Source organism: Dermacentor variabilis, unplaced genomic scaffold (genome assembly GCF_050947875.1).
Source record: "Dermacentor variabilis isolate Ectoservices unplaced genomic scaffold, ASM5094787v1 scaffold_13, whole genome shotgun sequence".
Lineage (NCBI taxonomy): Eukaryota > Metazoa > Arthropoda > Arachnida > Ixodida > Ixodidae > Dermacentor > Dermacentor variabilis.
Window position 1 is genome coordinate 32,751,364 of NW_027460291.1, and position 21,294 is coordinate 32,772,657.

Sequence of the window (21,294 nt, forward strand, 5' to 3'; positions counted from 1 at the left end):
GCATTAGAAGCACCAGCGGCGGCTACCTCATCCATATTTTCTGACTTCAACATTGTTTTAAATTTCCGTTCTAAACACCCCGCACACACACATTGTATTTAAATATATACACAGGACGAAGTTCATTATATTTTTGAAAGAGAACCAGGTAGTTAATTAACAATTATTTCTAAAGGCATTGATAGCCTAGGTATGCCTAGAGAATGAATATGTATGTTCTCCAGGCTTCAAATTGCTTTGCATGCTTTTTGGACCCTGAAAAAGAACCTGTAGACTTCAGTGACCCCTTCGGCAGTATTTTATCAATGGCGTGTGTAATGCACGTGCGTGATGTGTGTCTCAGTATTTCTTCTCTTTCCAGTAAGCGATGCTAACGGCTCATAAAAAAACTCACTTCTAATAATTTGAAACATCTATTGGGGATGGAAACATCCTCACTTGCATGCAGATGTCATAAATATATACAGGGTGTACCAATTAACTATCATGCACCAAGATTTAAAAGAACAGCAATGCGTTACTCCGAAGAGACCTAGTGCATATTGTTTCCACAGTACAGTGGAGTAGCTGCCAGTAAGTTTTTCGTTACTGAGATTTAATTACGTAATTGTAATTAATTATCTAACTTGAGACGTACTTTCCTAATTATCAAAGTGTCAATGAGGCATCTGGAGGCGCAGCCCAGGCGCATCTAACTGCGGTATTTTCAGCGACGTACTGAATGCGTACTAATTTTTTTACGGCTGATAAACAAACCCCACGAAATATGGAGAATACCACGTGACTACGCTCCCACCCGTATCATAAAGCAGCGCCCTCGAACATGCCCCCTCTCAGTTAGCGAGAACAAAATAAAGGAAATAAAGAAAAACATCATGAACGAGCCTTTTCTGCCGCGCCCCGGCCGAAGTAACACGTCGCATTTGGTGCTAGTTGAAACAAGCTGTGATAGCTGTTATCTTAGCGTAGATAAAGTGCAAGGATGGTTCTTTATTTCTTTCCGCAAAAGCTATCACCATAAAAGCGTATTGACAACAAATTGACAACTTCAAATTTTTAAAGGATCGTTTCGTTTCGTCCCAGTCGCCATGTCTTTCTCTAATGAGCTGTATGTAAAAATGATCCTTGCCTTGGGAGCTGCAAATGGCAACAAGAAGAAGGCCGCAAGTAAATATCAGTCTTAGAAGTGTGCCGGTAGACCAAACGCATCGACTATTATCAGAAATTATGAGAACCTGAGACAAACCGGCACCTTCAAGAAACAAGCCAAGAAGACGACGTCATCTTTGAGTCCTACCCTACGCACGAATGTTTTAGCATTTATTGCCCCAAACCCTCATGCTAGCGTGCGGCACGTGGCCGCCCAGGTACCAAATTCCAAGTCATCAGTTTGAAGGATTCTAAATGGCGGCCTTTCGCGAGCACCACCTTAGCCAGCACCAATGCTTGGAAGACAGGGACCTGTAGAATCATCTAGATTTCTCGAATCGGGTCCTCACAAAAGCCGATGAGTCACTGGACTTCTTGAGCCACATGATCTGCACAGATGAAGCCAATTTTCGCAGAAACGCCCAGCTAAATTTGCATAATGCACATTATTGGAGTGTCTCCAATCCACACTGGGTAGAGCGCAATCGGCACCAGTACCAGTGGTCGGACAATGTGTGGTGCGGAATTTACGCAAGTGCTAGAATCGGTCCCATCTTTTTTGATCACACACTGTCTGGACAGCGTTACGTGGACGAAATCCAGGAAGGAGTGGTGAATGAGTTTCTCAGCGAAGTCCCGCTGTCACGTCTTCCACTTCTGTGGTATCAGCAAGGTGGAGCACCAACACACAGCAGCAGCCGAGCAGGAAACTGGATGCATGGATGCGACTTTTTATGCGCAATAGATTTGAAAGCACGGGCCTGTAAATTGGCCGGCTAGTTCACCTGACCTCTCTCCACTCGATTTCTTTCTTTGGGGTTATGTGAAAGACCGTCCTTACATAATTGAGACGGACTTCATATTAGCTCAAGGCCGTTCGCTCCCAGGCCAGGAACGAATGTCTGTCGTAGAATGTCTGTCGCAGTACTGCGTAGCTGCAGAAGACCTATTCGAAGACGTCCTCTAGGCAGCAGCTGTTGTTCGACATCGCTTTCATATCGTAGATAATAAGGGTACACTGAAATATTATGTTTTTCTTTCTTTTTGTTTTGTGTGTGTCTGCAGGATCGCCAATTCGGCTCATTTAGAAGTGGTATATTTACTTTTTTGAACCGTATGGGTTTTGCCTTTTCGCTACACGCGGGTTGCATCCCGGTCTGTTTATTTCGCTCTTATTTTTTTGCCACGAACCTGTTTTTGCAGCAGGTATGGGGCACCCTGTATAATTCCCTCAGTAACCGAAATGACGCCAAGCCTGATTCGCTCGAAATCAGAATCAACAGCTGTCATGCGCAGCAGCGCTTATACTCGGACTCGCAGAAAAACAAAAAAAGACAGGCTGCAGTTTCGAAGGAAAGGCGGAGCAGTGTTAGTGATAGCGAAGTATACGACTATTACACGAAGGAAGTTTACACCACCGAGTGACGCCAGGTTCCTGGTGGTGCGAGAGGACTCAGGCTGTTAACTGAACTGTCTCCTACTATGAGGTCTTGTAAATTCTCATACAAGGCCGTCACTTCAGTGAACAATTCTCCGATATATATATATATATATATATATATATATATATATATATATATATATATATATATATATATATATATATATATATATATATATATATATATATATATATATTTATATATATATATATATATATGTGCACGTTTCTGTGCACAGTGGCGCAATGAAACTTCTATAAATATGAGAGGAGCGCAAGGTTTTGTGCGCTCGGTCAGGCGCCACCAGAGCCGCCTCCTGCGTGTAGAGCACTACTGATAGCTGCCGAGCAATTCAGACGCAGTTTGTTAGCGTGTAGCCTTATACCCGTGTCGCACGGGAAGATTTAATGCCATTCGAATTGAATGGCATTCGCATATAATCCCACTGATCGGCATTTACACGGGAAACTTTAATGTCATTCTAACGGAATGACATTTGCCATCGAATGAGTTAGGGGAACTCATTCGCATTCGATTTCGAACCGAATGTATACTCTTGAGCCCAGATGCACAACAGCGATACGCAACGCAAAAAAATAACGCGTGCATCAGCAAAGTCAGAAGATATTTTTTTAGACTTATAAAAAGGAGTAATTATTTTTGCAGCGATGATATTTTCACCACGAGCTGTGCTCAAGCGTTATTTGTCTTTGCATCAGGAGTCTGTTGCGCAGGTCGACCATATTGGATGCGTTGATACAAGGGCTTTTAGTTGTGAATAATTGGCGTCAAAATATTTTCGTCCATTTTAAAAGAGCTCGCAAAAGTTCTTAAACACGTTTAATAGGCACAAAATTTCTTTGAATTTCACAAATTTGGTTGCAGATCGTCATTGCTATCATTTGCGAATGCCATTATATTTTACTGTGTAGCACCACAAGAGACCGAATGGCATTCGATGCATCGAATGCCATTCGATTCGAATGACATTCAATCTTCCCGTGTGACAGGGGTATTACTGCAGCATCCAGCCGATTGTAGCCCGTCCAGCCACAACGAAGTCCAGACCTTCGTTGCGAGCATTATAATCTCAGATACGCTCGGCGTCGGGCAGCCCAGACCTGCAAAAGCTGAAGCTGGGATGTTATCCGTCTACGCATGATTGTAGTTTTCTTTTATTTATTTAATAAATTTATTTTATAGCGTATAGTTGCATTTTGATTACGCTGGAGCGAGCTTTTAGTTGAGGATAGTTCTGCAAAATAATTTTAAAAATAATAATTTGCCGTATTAATTAGGTTTTCAGTTTCTATACCACTGCATTTTTTTTTTACAAATGTGCTCTCTATGACCAGAAATAAATGTTAACAAGTTGTTGTAATGTTATTTGGTGTAGAAATGTATTTCCGTATCACAAGGATATAGCTAGTGGTGATGGGCAAACTTGGCTTCTTTTTTTCTTCACCATATGCTGTGCGTGAGGCTGACGATGGCATAAGCGGGCCTGACGACGACCATGATGCAGAAGAAAGGACAGACGAACAGAAAACCCACTTCTGAGTTTGTGCGCCATTTACACCGGAGATGCTTGAAAAATAACAAACTGGATGCTCAGCCCAACGTCAAGAAGTGCTGGAGTTGTCGTAAGGGTCGGTGTGAAAAAAAAAAATCGTTTTTTTGGGGGGGGGGGGGGGGAGAACTCAAAGGCTTGAATTTTTCGGGGTCTCAAGAAAGCGCAAGTTTCAATTCTTTTGTTCGGTTAAGATTATTGTTGAAATCGAAGGAGAAGAATAGCAATGCATTCGTCTTCTCCATTTTCCTTGTGTCGTTACGAACCTTCTGTGCCGTCTGCTATGCCAGCACACCGTTGTCCACACCGTCTACGCCTATTAAGCTACATTTACACAAACCCGGCAAGGTCGGACCGAGTAGGCTTTGTCGGGTCGAAAACCGGTCGTCTGGTTCGTGTAATCGCTAGCAATTCGGGCCGAGCGAGCGTCTAAGTGAATTCTGTACGCCAACTAGCGCCCGACCGGCTTGGCAAGACCGCGGTCAGGTCGGGCAGCACTCGGGCTGCACCAGGCTCACTTCCGACTCGACCCCGGCCAGTAAGTTCACGTAAATGACGCCCTACTGACGTGATCCCTCGTTTTAAAAACAAGGACCACATAAACGAGTATTCGCAATAAATAACAATTAATGTCTCTCACGCGCGACGCAAAACCGAAATAATTTGGACTAACAAATATGAGCCGCGGGTTACCGGACGGCGACAACGGCGGGTACGAATTGGTGATGCCAGTCCACCTTAGGCATCTTCCACGCTGCGCAGGATCGAATCCCGGCCACGGCGGCTGCATTTTGATGGGGGCGAAAACATCCGTGTACTTAGATCTAGATGAACGTTAAAGAACTCCAGGTGGTCCGAATTTCTGGAGTCCCCCACTACGGCGTGCCTCGTAATCAGGAAAAGGTCTTGGTACGTAAAACCCCATATTTTTTTTACAGCGGACGCTTGCCCAGCGCTCTTAAAGGGACACTAAAGGTTACTATGAAGTCAAGTTAGAGTGATAAAGCAATGCTCTAGAACGTCTAAGGCGTCAATGTAATCGTGAACAGAGCTTTAGTTACCGAGAAATTGAGGTAAATGCATGACACAATTTGAGACCCCCCAGCGACATTCCGGTACTAGCCCGATGACGAAGGCACTCCTCATCATAATTTATGTCACTAATACTCAACTACTCGTATTAAAAAGATCATTTCATTACATTATAAGACGGAAGAAAATGATGCTTGTCTACTTCTATACGGTTCTAAGAAAAAATAATATTTTGGCGTTACCCTTGAGTAGTATGCGTGATCAAGAAGTTCCGTTTTCGCTCGACTCTGCGCGCTCGACTTTGCGCCGCGCGCGCTTTGCAGTTTCAGTTGTTTCGTTATCACGTCGTGCTGCGGTGGTCCTGCTGGCTCGCGAAACTTGCTTTTGGAACAAGCAGCGAGAACGCCACGTCCATGTGATGTCGTGGGATGTGCGAACGGTCCGCGGAGTTGCAACGACGAATCCAACGTTCCTTATTACTGTGTGCCAACGGGTGAACCTCTCCGTTCGAAGTGGTTAAGTGCCGTACCTCTGCCACAGCGCGCTGGCAAAGAGCCGAAAAATCACGTAGTGTGCTCGCTGCACTTTCGTCCAGAGGATTACGAGTTCAACGCCGACTTACTGAAGTCGTGTGGGGTGCCTTTCAAAGCAGGCCGCCGTCGTAGTAGTACGCAGCAGCGCGAACCCTCAGCAGCAGGTCACGTTCATCAGTGCTTAAATCGCTGAAGTCGAGCCCAGCATCGCGAGCCAATGTGTCATTGTGAGGGTCGTCCATTACAACGAGCGTCGAAGTTGACGTCATAAAATAACCAGCTCATTGTCGTGCGCTTTCCCTTCCGCTAGCCAGCATAGTTCTGTTTTCGCGCTGCTGTCGGCTCTGTATTGGCTCTGTTTCTGGTCGAGGGTTTGCGTTTTGTGCAGAATAGCCGTAGCGCCGTCTACGGGCGCCGTTTTACTCACCGACAGCGCAACGTCACTATGAGACCATGACGTCACCACTCCTCGATAGGAGGGCGGGCGATTTGAACTGCGCTAGAGGTACGCGGACGCTTCAGAACGCATTTTCTCTTAATATATGTCTCTCCTTCGCACGAAACAAGCGTTCCGAGGTTTCTGGGATGGTATTTCAACAGTCCAGGTTGACTTAATATTAACCTTTAGTGTCCCTTTAAGTTTGCAGCGCTGCAGCTGTGGCCTTTCAAAGGCACATAGCGGGCTGCCCAGCAACACGCAGGATATGCCCTCGTCTGTCGCTCCACGCGCACAAAACGCGGAGCTTGCAAAATGGATTAAAAAGAAAGTCCTCAATGTAAGCAATCAGCAATGTGAAAGATTTTCTCGCGTAAGCTACGAAGTATGGTTTTCTTCTTGCATAGTGCGAGCTCTTGTGGATGTGAGTTATCTCGAGAATTTCTCGCAGCCAAATGAGAATGCTGTAGTAACGGTGCTATTTAGTTTAGCAGCAATTAAGGGATCGCAAACCCCAAGAGACGTCTAAATGGTTAAATTGGAATATGCGCTACAAGAAACAACTCGAATGCACGCAAAAATGAGAGGCAGAAACTGTGTGTGGAAAAGTGAGTGATCACCTTGGGGCCCATTCTTCCTTGTGGTCCCTGTGGTCCAGTAAATCCCCTGTCTCCTTTATCGCCCTGTAACGAACGCGCATATTTTACTGCACAATTCATTAGAACAAGCTCGCTTCTCATAGAGCTTCTTATTGAGGTCCGAACGAACAGTGTTAACCTAAGCTGACAATAAAGGAAGTGAGAGCCTACGTCGTCGTGCATGCATTTATACACCAGTATTTGCAAGGACTGCGAATTTTCCTTGCGCCATGGCTCTTAGTACCTGCGTATTCCCGATAGCGTGGTATATTATGCACAGCCACTTATTACCTTGCGCATGTCACATTTTCAGCTTGCGTAGCCAAAAGACATGTGACCGAATTCACAAAGCTTTTCGTTCCTAAGCGCTCTTTTGCCACTGTCTGACCGCCTTCGCCAATAATGTGACGAGCACCAGGATTGGCTGGAATTTGCTCTTACGAACACTGCTATGCGTAAAAGCATTTTGTGAATACAGGCCTCGGTTACGATATAGAAATGTAATAAGCCAGTTGCCAGATTTAGTATTCTCGCCCAATTTTTGTGCTCATTTATAATGTAACTCGTAGTGTTATTGCCCGAATCCAACGCCGCACAGTTCCGCTTGATAGCTGTAAGTTCCTTTCACAGAAACATGATGTCCCACTAATGGCTGTTCGGCCATGTATACAGACATTAGGCGATAACTTGATGTTCTTGACGCGTAATTACATTCGTCTTTTTATGACATCTTCCTCTATGGCACATCTTGCCAAAGGCACGCAAGCGAATGAGCTGGGAGTTCACCCGCACAAGCACGACCGGAGAGAAAGGTAGTCACGACAAGCGCACACAGCTTAGCTCAGAAGCCTTCGTTTTTCCGTCGGCCCGTCTTGAACAGCAAAAACGGTACGCGCGATTTCAACAGACTCTTCATTCTGAGTCTGCAGAAGGCGTCCCTGAGGCTCAGGTATCTCACTGAAGTGCGATGCGACCGCTACCAGCGAAGTGCAGCATTGATCAGCAACTGCATCAACAGCGTCTGCCATGAACGGTACGCTCACCTTTGGTCCAGGAAGGTATGAGAGGCTGCTGCTGCCAAACTCGAGCTCACTGTCTCGTGGCACGGCGTACACACTACCTGGTGGACCGGGAGGTCCTGGCAGGCCCACTCCAGGCTCACCCTGCAATAGGAAAATCTCGCGTATCATATCAAGCATGCACCCCCCCCCCCCACATACCGAAATAACATGGAATAAACGATTTTTTAAAACGTAGTGATTTCAACGACTTTTTCTTTAATGCAAAAATATCAGAAACCACGTATCCGACACACTAATTTGCTAGTAGACCCAATAATATTAACTCGAAAATTCACTGGTGACGGTAATGCTCCCTAAGGCGAAATTTGAGCGCAGCTCTGTACGTGTTTTCATTTCGCCTGTCAATATATTTTGTATTATGATTAATAGATACATGGTTTACATTAGGGAGATAACGCTGTGAGTATCGTATCTGGCGCGGACAATCTGTTTTGTGCAGCACACTGCAAATGGAGCGAAGTTTGAGGTGACTGCCTCGTTAATCGGGAGATCGCGAGAGGCAGCGCGTGGGTGATGCGTGGCTGCGATTCACAGCAGCCACCGCTGACAGACCTCCGCTCATGCAGCACTTTATTTCCATACAGACGACTCGCGCTACTATGGCGCCATATCGTATTCATCGTCTCCACACAGTCCGTCTTGCGTGGCACCACGTTTTCTTCTCACGCTTTCGTTTATCCAACGACGAGAGCGGCCCTTCGCCGCGGTGAAATAGTGCCCCCAGTGTCAGCGGCGACAACACCAAAGGGAGCGTCACTGCTCCTTGCAGGAGCAGTGATCCCTGTCAAACACGTTGGTACTGCGTACTGACTTCGGCCGCTGACGCCGCGGACGAGCGTAGCTCTGCCCACCTCACGTCACCCTGGTCCACCACTCGGAAGCGCAGATGAGATCGCCTACGCGGCTGCGGATGCCGTGGCCGCCGGCAACTCAGCGCGTGTGCAGGCCGCTCCTCCTCCACTTTCCTCCTCGCGCTCTCTTCTTTCATCTCCCACTGCGCTCCGAGGTCGCTTTCATCTTTAGATGTGCTCATTCGCTTCGTTACGAGGTACGACGCCGAGGCACGCCGACGCTCAACGCAGGAACGGGCGCCTAAGAGCTGCGCTCTCAAAGGTGCCGTTTTTGTCCCACCATGAGACGCGTGGCGTTGATGCGGCACGTCCATATTGTAATACTATCATCCAAGGTGTGAGCGTGGTGCATCCACTTTGAACCTGCCCGAGACTACAGCGAGCCCGCTTTCGGCACCTTCATGAAGTCGGGTATCGCTCTGGTCGTTCACCGTGATGTTACCAGCTCCTTCGGTTCGAGTCGAAATGGCAGTGTCGCGTGGCACTCTTGCAGGTTGCAAGGTGACCTGACGAATGGGTAAAAGGTCCGCCAGCTGAGCTGGGTTCTCCTAGGTGAAATCCGACCACCGGAGACATATTTTTCTGTACTGACGAAGCCAGACAGGCCACCGGCCCAAAGTTGCTAGGAAAGGTGAAGAATGTTTCGGCATTAAGCATTGTGTCGCCGTCTATATGGAACCGTAGAATCACACAGAGACAACAAACCCGGTGCAAGGTCGGGGAAGTGGCAATGTAAGTTATCGTCTTAAAATGTCCCTGCTGTGACCCTGCCTTCTTTAGAGGGGAAAGGAGTTTCACCCAGAACTGTGTCTCAGCTGCTCATACGATAAGCCGTTCATGGAAGAAACGATCCTGGAAACCTGGCTACTGACAAAGCCCCCAGCGCTAATTCGTTTTTTGAAGGCAACGGCGAGTCTTATCCATCTTTGAAATCATTAGTGAATGTTGCTCCGTATGCGTGCGTCAATTGACTATTTTCTCCTTTTCTTTATTGAAATGAAAATAAAGGAAAAATAGGTAGTCACCCTACAATTCTGACGGCTACTCCTTTTCGCATAGCAGAAACTATGATATAAATAATATATGTAGTAAGAAAAGGAAGAAAAACAACGCCATAGGGCCAAAAATCCACAGCACACAGTCCTATAGACGCACGAACATATCAAAGGCAAAGGTAAGTCGTACCAAATTGAGTTTGTAAAGAAAGTAACAAACGCAAACAAGCGGCCGCGATGTCAACTGCGATGAGCAGTAAACAGATGAGGAATACACACTGACTGTTATCTTTTTGTCCCAACTTGCCCAAAAGTTAAGTAGCTAGTCAGACGAAATCTTTTTCCGATCCTTTTCCTTCTGTTTTTCTTCTCATTCTGCGTCGCCTCGTAGGTCCTTTGACCGTCCACTCGCTGAACTTTATACACGAAGCAAACTGATATATTGTGAATGCCGTGATAGTTTTCTACTTTAATAAAGGGAATTGTTTCAATTTATTGCAAGAATAATGGTATGAATAATACTTTCTGAAGGGTAGACTTGGTCATCGCAGTCTTTTGGGCCCACGTATCGTTACTAGTCACACTTGCAATCTTGTCCTTCCAATTCGAACGGAATTTTATTATCGCACAGAACTTAGGAGGCAGCCTCCCACTTCTTCCATTGTGCCTGAATTCTGTCCGTCATGCACCGTTGTTCTTGCCCGGTGCCTTATCTTCCTATACAGTAACTTATTTTCCATGACTGGGATAGCCGGCCCTTCAGTGGGCTAGTTTCCCGCGGTGGCTCATTGCTTATTAGAAAACAACTGTTTATCCAAATTGTTAATTGTCAGTTTTCTATTGACATAACGGGAAAAAGTTGTTGGCCATCTCTTTATACTGTCGTCGCGTAGTGTTGCAGACGACGCTTACTCTCCTTTGCCTAAAACAACGCTTTCTGTATTTATTTTTTTTTTCGAATTTGTTGTGGCCTCGGCTGCAGCCTCACCTTCGGTCCCTGCGGTCCTTCTGGTCCCATGGGTCCCCTCGGTCCATGAAGACCAGGCAAGCCCGCCAGACCCTGTTCCCCGCGTGGACCGGGTGGTCCCTGCGATATGAAGAGGAACGTAGCGACAGAAGTGAGCAAAACACGTGCGCAAACAGGGCTGAAAAAAAAAAAACAGAGCAGCATCAAGTGTCACCAACAGCAAATATCAGTTGTAAATGTGGCGCGTCAATGTTTATCGTATCCCCTTTCGTACCCCTGCTCCAACGCCCACCTATAATGCATCCAGATACCATTGTGTTGAACACGAGGATTGTATGACGACAAACACGATTTTGGAAACTGCCCCCGACGAGATTCAGCCACTGTTTTCAAAGGTTAGCACAACGTAGTTTACGGCCGCGAGGGTACATGCGTTACGATTTGTTTTCTTATCTTCACTGACATTGTATTCAGAAATTATCATTTTCTTGCTTTTTTGTATATTTTTGTTTTTGTTTTATTGTATTGAGTGTGAATACATTTGAATTTCCTTTCAGTTTTTATTTGAACGTCGTTCATATGTGCTACATCAAGTATTCCACCACTCGGTTCTTTTTTCATTTTTTTTCATCCTAATCAGTATTGTTTTGAGTAATCGTCATCACGCATGAGCGCCTTAGCCGAAATAGTGCAAGCGAAATGGAATAGCAGGAAGCGCGTGGCCTCTAACCTCCGCACCAGGCCTCTTAGGAAAAGTTATCACCTGTATGCAAAGGTCGTATTTCTGACTCTGCTACACGTACAACAGTGGTTTGAATGCGAGTGCCTTGAATGCTAGCCAACGCGTCAGCTCTAGCCTATGTGGCTTAAAGGCGATACGAAATAAGTGCACAGTGAAAAGTGTAGGCTGCGAGGCCATGCGTCACTCGCGCGTACGGCGGCAGCACATTTGGCCGCATCCACCCCGATCTTGAGCGTCGCCTAGCGTGCTGTGTCCCACACGATGAACTGGACGATTTGTCACGAGATACTGTTCCGTCTGGCACGCTTCCGGGGATCTGTCGGCGCCCGCCACATCCTGTTACACAATTGCGCCATTCGGCACCGCTTACACTATTATACGAGCAGCCGCTAGATGAGAGAGCTGGGTAGGGATAACCTAACGATTCTATTCCAATTGTTTATCTCAGTGATACGCGAGCGCCGCACTGGCAACTTTATCACCGGGATCGGCCGGTTGTGAGCGAGGGGCGGTTGCCGTTGTTCTCGTCAATATATATATATATATATATATATATATATATATATATATATATATATATATATATATATATATATATATATATATATATATATATATATTGTTACGGGAAGGAAGAAGCGTTCGTCTATTTACAGATGGCTTTTAATGGCTGAGACAACAAGCGTAGAGCATCGATACTGTTAAACACTTCGTCGTCTCCAAGACCACCATCAGCGTCGTCTTCTTTCCACATTACCGACTGTGATATCACCCCCGTCGGAAAAAGCACCTGATTGGTGCGGCTCATCGGTCTGAGAAAAGTAAGGTTTGAGACGGCTGACGTGGATGATGTCAGAGAGAGGTGAAGGGACCATGGCATTCAGCGGAGACACTTCATATGTGACAGGGGTCACTTGGCGAAGGATGCGGTAAGGGCCATAGTATCGCGAGAGGAATTTCTCAGAAATACCAACATGCCGAGCTGGATACCAAACTAGCACAAGAGCACCTGGTTCGTAGTGCACGTCGTGATGGCGCTGGTCGTAACGGCACTTCTGGCGTGTCTGTGAAGCAGAAAGACGAATGCGGGCAATCTGGCGTGCTTGGGTCGCTGTGGCTATTACATCCCGTGTGTACTCTGTCGGCGAGTCGAGTGTGGTCGAAAGGAGAGTCTCCAAAGGCAAAGTCGGCTCACGGCCGAAGAGGAGATAGAAGGGGGAATAGCCATCTGTGTCGTGGCGCGAGGAATTGTAAGCGAAGGTGACAAATGGTAGAGCAATGTCCCAGTCGCGATGATCGGAGGAAACATACATTGCTATCATGTCAGTTATTGTGCGGTTCAGGCGTTCGGTAAGACCGTTAGTTTGAGGATGGTAAGCGGTAGTAAGTTTGTGTTTAGTAGCACATGATCGAAGTAAGTCGTCTATGACTTTGGCAAGAAAGTATCTGCCGCGATCGCTGAGAAGTTGACGAGGTGCACCGTGGTGCAAGATAACGTCGTGAAGCAAGAAATCAGCGACGTCTGTAGCGCAGCTGGTCGGTAGGGCTCTATTAATGGCATAGCGAGTTGTATAGTCCGTAGCGACGGCAATCCACCTATTTCCGTCCTTGGATATAGGGAATGGTCCGAGGAGATCAAGGCCAACGCGAAAAAAAGAGTCGGCCGGTATATCCAAAGGCTGCAGCAGTCCGGCAGGAGGCACAGCTGGTCTTTTTCGGCGTTGACACGACTCACACGCGGCAACATAGCGCCGGACGGAGCGGTTGAGACGGGGCCAGAAAAATCGTCGCCGAATGCGGTCATAGGTCCGCGTGACGCCAAGGTGTCCAGCGGTGGGAACGTCCTGCAGTTGCTGCAGTACAATCTGCTGCAGATGAGACGGAATGACGGTTAGGAGCTCGGGCCCGTCGGGGTGCATGTTGCGGCGATACAGGATGTTATTTTGTAGTACGAACATGTGAAGGGATGGGTCAGACGGAGCAGAGAGCAGGCGTTCGATAATGGGGCGTAACGACTCATCGCGTCGTTGTTCAGCGCCAATGTCTTGCAAGGCTGAGAGAGAAAAAACGCAGATCGGTGCGACATCCACTAAACCGTCCGGTACATCGACGGGATGACGAGACAGGCAGTCGGCGTCCTGATGTAGACGACCCGACTTGTAGACCATAGTGTATGTGTATTCTTGCAGCCGTAGGGCCCAGCGACCGAGGCCTCCGGTGGGATCCTTGAGGGAGGAAAGCCAACAAAGGGCGTGGTGGTCGGCTGTAACTGTAAATGGTCGACCATATATGTAGGGTCGGAACTTGCCCACCGCCCAAATGAGGGCGAGGCACTCGCGCTCAGTAATCGAGTAATTGCGCTCGGCGGGAGAAAGGAGGCGACTGGCGTAGGCGATTACACGGTCGTGCCCACTTTGGCATTGAGCTAAAGCTGCGCCGATGCCGTAGCCACTGGCGTCAGTGCGGATTTCTGTCGGAGCGGAGGGGTCAAAATGGGCGAGAACAGGAGGTGTGGTAAGCAGCGTGATGAGCTGCGAGAAAGCAGACGCTTGTTCAGAGCCCCAACAGAAAGGAACGTCTTTCTTCAGGAGGTCAGTAAGGGGACGGGCAACATGGGCGAAATTTTCCACAAACCTGCGGAAGTAAGAGCAAAGGCCCATAAAGCTGCGAGCATCTTTGGCACAAGTTGGTACGGGGAAATTCTGCACAGCATGAACTTTAGCGGGGTCGGGGCGAATGCCTGACGAATCGACTAGGTGTCCGATCATGGTTATTTGGCGGTGACCGAAGTGGCACTTGGATGAGCTGAGCTGCAAGCCAGCGGTGCGAAAAATAGAAAGAACAGATGAAAGTCTTTCAAGATGAGTCGCAAAAGTTGAAGAGAATACGATGACGTCATCCAAGTAGCACAAACAGATGGACCATTTCAAACCACGCAAGAGCATGTCCATCATCCGTTCAAAGGTCGCCGGGGCATTGCATAAGCCAAGTGGCATTACTCCGAACTGATATAGGCCGTCTGGTGTGACGAATGCGGTCTGTTCACGGTCCGTTTCATCCACGGAAATTTGCCAATATCCAGAGCGAAGGTCTATAGATGAAACATAAGTGGCACCTTGGAGACATTCCAGAGCATCGTCAATGCGGGGAAGTGGATATACATCTTACTTGGTGATCGTGTTTAGATGACGATAGTCAACGCAGAATCGCCAGCTGTTATCCTTCTTTTTGACGAGAACAACAGGGGACGCCCACGGGCTGGAAGAGTGTTCAATAATCCCTTTGGCAAGCATCTTGTCAACCTCGCTCTGGATAACTTGTCGCTCAGAAGGCGACACCCGGTATGGGCGTCTGCGAACAGGTGCTGCATCGCCGGTATTTATCCGATGCTTCACGACCGTAGTTTGACGCAAAGGGCGATCGTTCAGATCGAAAATGTCGGAGTAGGACCCGAGGAGGCCACGGAGCTGCGCGGCTTGTTGGGTTGAGAGGTCCGTTGCAATCGTCTTTGTAAAGTCGTCGATCGGGACTGATGCAGAAGGCGCAGAATGAGCAGTGGTCGAAGACGGCGCAACAGATAGAGCAGAAATGTGGCACTCGTGCGTTGGTGACAACGTGGCAAGAGACGTGCCTCGAGGAACTACTTGCAGGCGCTGTCAGAAATTTAGGATGGGAAGACATGTCTGATTGTCCGCAGCAGAAACGATGGTGTGTGGGAAGGAGACATTGTGAGAAAGCAGGACTGACGTCGCGGGAGTAAGGACATAGTCTCCGTCAGGTACAGGTGGGCTGGCTAAAACAGGGATGAAGGTTGCTGCAAGAGATGGCAGGCGTATAAAATCCTCGGAACAAAGCTGAGCCGGAGCAGGAAGGTCAATGGGAACAGGTAGGGGTAGGTCAAGTTGTACAACACCGGCGGAACAGTCAATCAGAGCAGAATGGGCGGACAAAAAGTCGAGCCCGAGGATCACATTGTGAGGGCAACGTTCAAGCACACTAAACAAAACGGATGTGTGGCGACTGGCGACACTGACACGAGCAGTACGCATTCCAAGCACAGCCGGAGTTCCCCCATCGGCGACCTGGAGCGGTCGAGTCGGAGCAAGAGTAAGTACTTTCTTCAAGCGCGTTCGAAGCTCCGCACTCATTATGGAAATTTGGGCTCCAGTGTCGATGAGTGCTATAACGGGCAAACCATCCACGTTCACGTCCAGAAGGTTCCAATTAGTAGGCAGGGTCAGCAGATGAATTTCAGGCCGGTGTTCTAGAGCAGCGTCACCTCCAGGAGCTGCCCCAGTTAGTTTCCCGTCGGAGAGCGTCAACGGTACGCTGGGAATAAAGAGCGACGCAGCTGGGGCGAACTTGAGCGGCGACTGTGTGGTGATGGCGATCGGCTGGTCGCAGTGGCTCGAGCGTTGTCAGGTGCGTCTTCAACCTCGGTGGAGAGTGATGGCGGGCGAGGATTCAGTGGGGAGTGGCGGTAGGCGGGAAAGCTTGGTCGAGAGTGGGCTGGCCAGGAACTTCGACAGTGGCGAGAGATGTGGCCCGCACGTCCACAGTAAAAGCAGATGGGTCTATCGTCATGGGTGCGCCATTTGGCCGGGTTGCGATAGCTCGGATATGGACCGTATCGGCTTTGGTGAACAGAGGCAGAGACAGCAGACGAAGCAAAGTCAGGACGGCTGGCGGAACAGATGGATGGAAGACCTACATTGGCAAGTTCTTGGCGAATGACCGACTGAATGAGGGACACAAGCGGCCGGGGATCGTCAAAGCACTGCGTGACTGGCGTGGAAGGAGACGCTGCTTCGATTTCTCGCCGAACGATACGTACGACATTCTCGCAGGAGGTGGGCTCACGCGGTGGACAAATGTCTTCGCACGTCGACGAAGCTGCGGTATTAGTTAGACGCGTAAACTGTCGAACTATGCGGCGACTCTTCGCGTCTTCAAAGCGGCGACATTCGTTAATGATCTCAATGACCATTGTGATGTTCTTATAAGCAAGCAGGTTAAACGCGTCGTCCGCGATGCCTTTTAGGACGTGGCTGACCTTGTCTGCCTCTGCCATATTGTTATCTACTTTGCGGCAAAGAGCGGGGACGTCCTGGATATACGCCACGTAAGATTCAGTGGACGTCTGTACACGGGTCCCAAGGTCCTTCTTCGCAGCACGTTGGCGGCCGACGGGTTTGCCGAACAAATCTCTCAGCTTCTGTTTACACTGGTCCCAACTCGTAATCTCTTCTTCATGTGTTTCGAACCAAATCCGTGCTGTTTTCTTGAGGTAGGATATTATATTAGCCAGCATAAGCGTGTTATCCCACCTGTTGTGTGCGCTGACCCGTTCATAATTCTGTAACCAGTCATCGACGTCAACGTTGTCAATCCCGGAAAACATGCCAGGGTCACGAGGCTGGGCCAGGATGACCGTCGGTGGCGACGACGGGGCCGCGGTTGTACTCTCTCCTTCGGATGACATGGCGGCCAGGTTACGTCCGCTGCAGAGCTCCGTCTTGCTCAAGTGAGTACCCCGCACGTCGACCAATGATGTTACGGGAAGGAAGAAGCGTTCGTCTATTTACAGATGGTTTTTAATGGCTGAGCCAACAAGCGTAGAGCATCGATACTGCTAAACACTTCGTCGTCTCCAAGACCACCATCAGCGTCGTCTTCTTTCCACATTACCGACTGTCACTATATATATATATATATATAATCAGCCTGGTTACGCCCACTGCAGGACCCCAAGGGCCTCTCCCATACTTCTCCAACTACCCCGGTCATGTACTAATTGTGGCCATGTTGTCCCTGCAAACTTAATCTCATTCGCCCACCTCACTTTCTGCAGCCCCCTGCTACGCTTCCCTTCCCTTGGAATCCAGTCCGTAACCCTTAATGACCATCGGTTATCTTCCCTCCTCATTACATGTCCTGCCCATGCCCCCCATTTCTTTTTCTTGATTTCAACTAAGATGTCATTAACTCGCGTTTGATCCCTTAACGTTACACCCATCATTCTTCTTTCCATAGCTCGTTGCGTCGTCCTCTAAAAAGCGGGCACGTCCTGTGCTACCGGGGCATAGCGGAGAGACGAGCACTAGGAATCGGATTCCTGATTAATAAGGATACAGCTGGTAACATTGAGGGATTCTGTAGCATAAACGAGGGGGTGGCAGGTCTTGTTGTGAAACTTAATAAGCGGTACAATTTGAAGGTCGTACAGGTCTACGCCCCTACATCCAGTCATGATGACCAGGAAATCGAAAGCTTCTATGAAGACGTGGAATCGGCGATGGGTAAAGTTAAAACAAAATACACTATACTGATGGGGGACTTCAATGCCAAGGTAGGCAACAAGCAGGCTGCAGACATGTCAGCGGGGGAATATGGCATAGGCACTAGGAATAGCAGGGGAGAGCTATTAGTAGAGTTTGCAGAACAGAATAATATGCGGATAATGAATACCTTCTTCCGCAAGCGGAATAGCCGAAAGTGGATGTGGAGGAGCCCGAATGGCGAGTCTAGAAATGAAATAGACTTTATACTCTGCGCTAACCCTGGCAGCATACAAGAAGCGGACGTGCTCGGCAAGGTGCGCTGCAGTGACCACAGGATGGTAAGAACTCGAATTAGCCTAGACCTGAGGAGGGAACGGAGGAAACTGGTACATAAGAAGCCAATCAAGGAGTTAGCCGTAAGAGGGAAAATAGAGGAATTCCAGATCAAGCTGCAGAACAGGTATTCGGCTTTAACTCAGGAAGAGGACCTTAGTGTTGAAGCAATGAACGACAATTTTGTGGGCATCATTAAGGAGTGTGCAATGGAAGTCGGTGGTAACTCCGTTAGGCAGGATACCAGTAAACTATCGCAGGAGACGAAAGATCTGATCAAGAAACGCCAATGTATGAAAGCCTCTAACCCTACAGCTAGAATAGAACTGGAAGAACTTTCGAAGTTAATCAACAAGCATAAGACAGCTGACATTAGGAAGTATAATAAGGATAGAATGAACATGCTCTCAGGAACGGAGGAAGCCTAAAAACAGTGAAGAAGAACCTTGGAATTGGCAAGAATCAGATGTATGCGTTAAGAGACAAAGCCGGCAATATCATTACTAATATGGATGAGATAGTTCTATATAGTGAGATAGGAGTTCTATAGAGATTTATACAGTACCAGTGGCACCCACGACGATAATGGAAAAGAGAATAGTCTAGAGGAATTTGAAATCCCACAAGCAACGCCGGAAGAAGTAAACAAAAAGAAAGCCTTGCGAGCTATGCAAAGGTGGAAGGCAGCTGGGGAGGATCAGGTGACAGGAGATTTGTTGAAGGATGGTGAGCAGATTGTTCTAGAAAAACTGGCCAGCCTCTATATGCAATGCCTCATGACTTCGAGCGTACCGGAATCTTCGGAGAACGCTAACATTATCCCAATCCTTAAGAAAGGGGACGCCAAAGAGTTCAAAAATTATAGACCGATCAGCTTACTGTCCGTTGCCTACAAACTATTTACTAAGGTAATCGCAAATAAAATCAGGAACACGTTAGACTTCTGTCAAGCAAAGGACCAGGCAGGATTGCGTAAAGGCTACTACTCAACAGTAGACCATATTCACACTATCAATCAGGTGATAGAGAAATGTGCGGAATATAACCAGCCCTTATGTATAGCTTTCATTGATTACGAGAAAGCGTTTGATTCAGTCGAAACCTCAGCACTCATGGAGGCATTACGGAATCTTGGTGCAGACGAGCCATATGTAAAAATACTGAAAGATATTTATAGCGGCTCCACAGCTACCGTAGTCCTCCATAAAGAAAGCAACAAAATCCCAATAAAGAAAGGCGTGAGGCAGGGAGATACGATCTATCCAATGATATTCACAGCGCGTTTACAGGAGGTATTCAGAGACGTGCAGTGGGAAGGATTGGGGATAAGAGTTAATGAAGAATACCTTAGTAACTTGCGATTCGCTGATGGCATTGCCTTGCTTAGTAACTCAGGGGACCAATTGCAATGCATGCTCACTGACCTGGAGAGGCAAAGCAGAAGAGTGGGTCTAAAAATTAATCTGCAGAAAACTAAAGTAATGCTCAACAGTCTCGGAAGAGAACAGCAATTTACAATAGGCAGCGAGGCACTGGAAGTCGTAAGGGAATACATATACTTAGGGCAGGTAGTGAGGGCGGATTCGGATCACGAGACGGAAATAATCAGAAGAATAAGAATGCGCTGGGGTGCTTTTGGCAGGCATTCTCAGATCATGAACAGCAGGTTGCCATTATCCCTCAAGAGAAAAGTATATAATAGCTGTGTCTTACCAGTACTCACCTACGGGGCAGAAACCTGGAGGCTTACGAAAAGGGTTCTACTCAAATTGAGGACGACGCAACGAGCTATGGAAAGAAGAATGATAGGTGTAACGTTAAGGGATAAGAAAAGAGCAGATTGGGTGAGGGAACAAACGCGAGTTAATGACATCTTAGTTGAAATCAAGAAAAAGAAATGGGGCGTGGGTAGGAGAAGTAATGAGTAGGGAAGATAACCGATGGTCATTAAGGGTTACGGACTGGATCCCAAGGGAAGGGAAGCGTAGCAGGGGGCGGTAGAAAGTTAGGTGGGCGGATGAGATTAAGAAGTTTGCAGGCATGGCATGGCCACAATTAGTACATGACCGGGGGTGTTGGAGAAGTATGGGAGAGGCCTTTGCCCTGCAGTGGGCGTAACCAGGCTGATGATGATGATGATGATGATGATGATGATGGGAGGGCCACCCTCTCCTTCAAGTGCGCTCGAGGCTGAAGGGAGACGTCGCTGCGGTTGCACCATGCTACAGGGATGAAAGACCACACAAACTTTGAAACAGCCCTGACGAAGAGAGTTCCACTCTAGAAACTGTTGGTATAAGTTAACTGAGTTTTCTTTGGCTACAACGCCTCAACGCCTCTAGTGCGGCATCATTTCGTTACACACGTATATATATATATATATATATATATATATATATATATATATATATATATATATATATATATATATATATATATATATATATATATATATATATATATATTACGTGTAGGAAGACAAAGATGGAAGAGGCTATTTACAAGCTATTTACACTGGACTGGAGCCAGAACAGGCCGACATTTTCTCGTGCCAAGGGCACAGACCCACTTCGTCGTCGTTCTCGCGGCGGCTCGTCTCTCGGGTATCTACCGATAATATCGTAATACTACCCACCGGCGGCAAAAGCGCCGTCACGGTGCTGTTAATTATCCAAGGCACGTGGAGAGTTGTAGGGCTTGAGTCGGGTGACGTGGACAATGTCACTGGTTGTCACACCGGAGGACGTAGTGGACGTGGCTGGAACAATTTCATAGGTGACATCGGTCACTTGCTGGAGCACGCGATATGGGCCGGTATAACAGAAAGCAGTTTCTCACAAAGGCCGACTTTACGCGATGGTGACCAAAGCAACACGAGGGTGCCGGGCGCAAAATGGACATCACGGTGACGGAGGTCGTAGCGTCGCTTCTGTTTGTCTTGAGAGACTTGTAGACGAACGCACGCAAGTTGACGAGCATGGTCAGCACGGGCGATTGCATCACGGGCATAAGCGCTAGTTGAAGCTGTGGCGGACGGAAGCACGGTGTCTAGCAGTAGCGTCGGTTCACTGCCATACAAGAGGTAAAACGGGGAAAAGCCGGCAGTTTCGAGGCAGGAAGAGTTGTATGCAAAGGTAATGTAGGGTAGAGCCAGGTTCCAGTCACGGCGGTCGTCTGAAACGTATTTGGATAGCATGTATGTAAGGGTGCGGTTCAAACGCTCAGTGAGGCCGTTCGTTTGAG

General features: G+C 47.8%; 1 protein-coding gene across 2 annotated transcripts in view; it reads right to left on the reverse strand.

The window, feature by feature from the left end:
* The window catches only part of Mp (collagen XV/XVIII-type protein multiplexin), a 448,114-nt gene that overhangs the window by 75,498 nt on the left and 351,322 nt on the right, over positions 1 to 21,294 (reverse strand). For both annotated transcript variants that reach the window (XM_075677559.1, XM_075677558.1), the window contains 3 exons: positions 10,717 to 10,815; positions 7,844 to 7,963; positions 6,783 to 6,845 (listed from right to left, as the gene is read on the reverse strand). In XM_075677559.1, the coding sequence (XP_075533674.1) occupies positions 6,783 to 6,845; positions 7,844 to 7,963; positions 10,717 to 10,815 (282 nt within the window). The remainder of the gene's footprint in view (positions 1 to 6,782; positions 6,846 to 7,843; positions 7,964 to 10,716; positions 10,816 to 21,294) is intronic.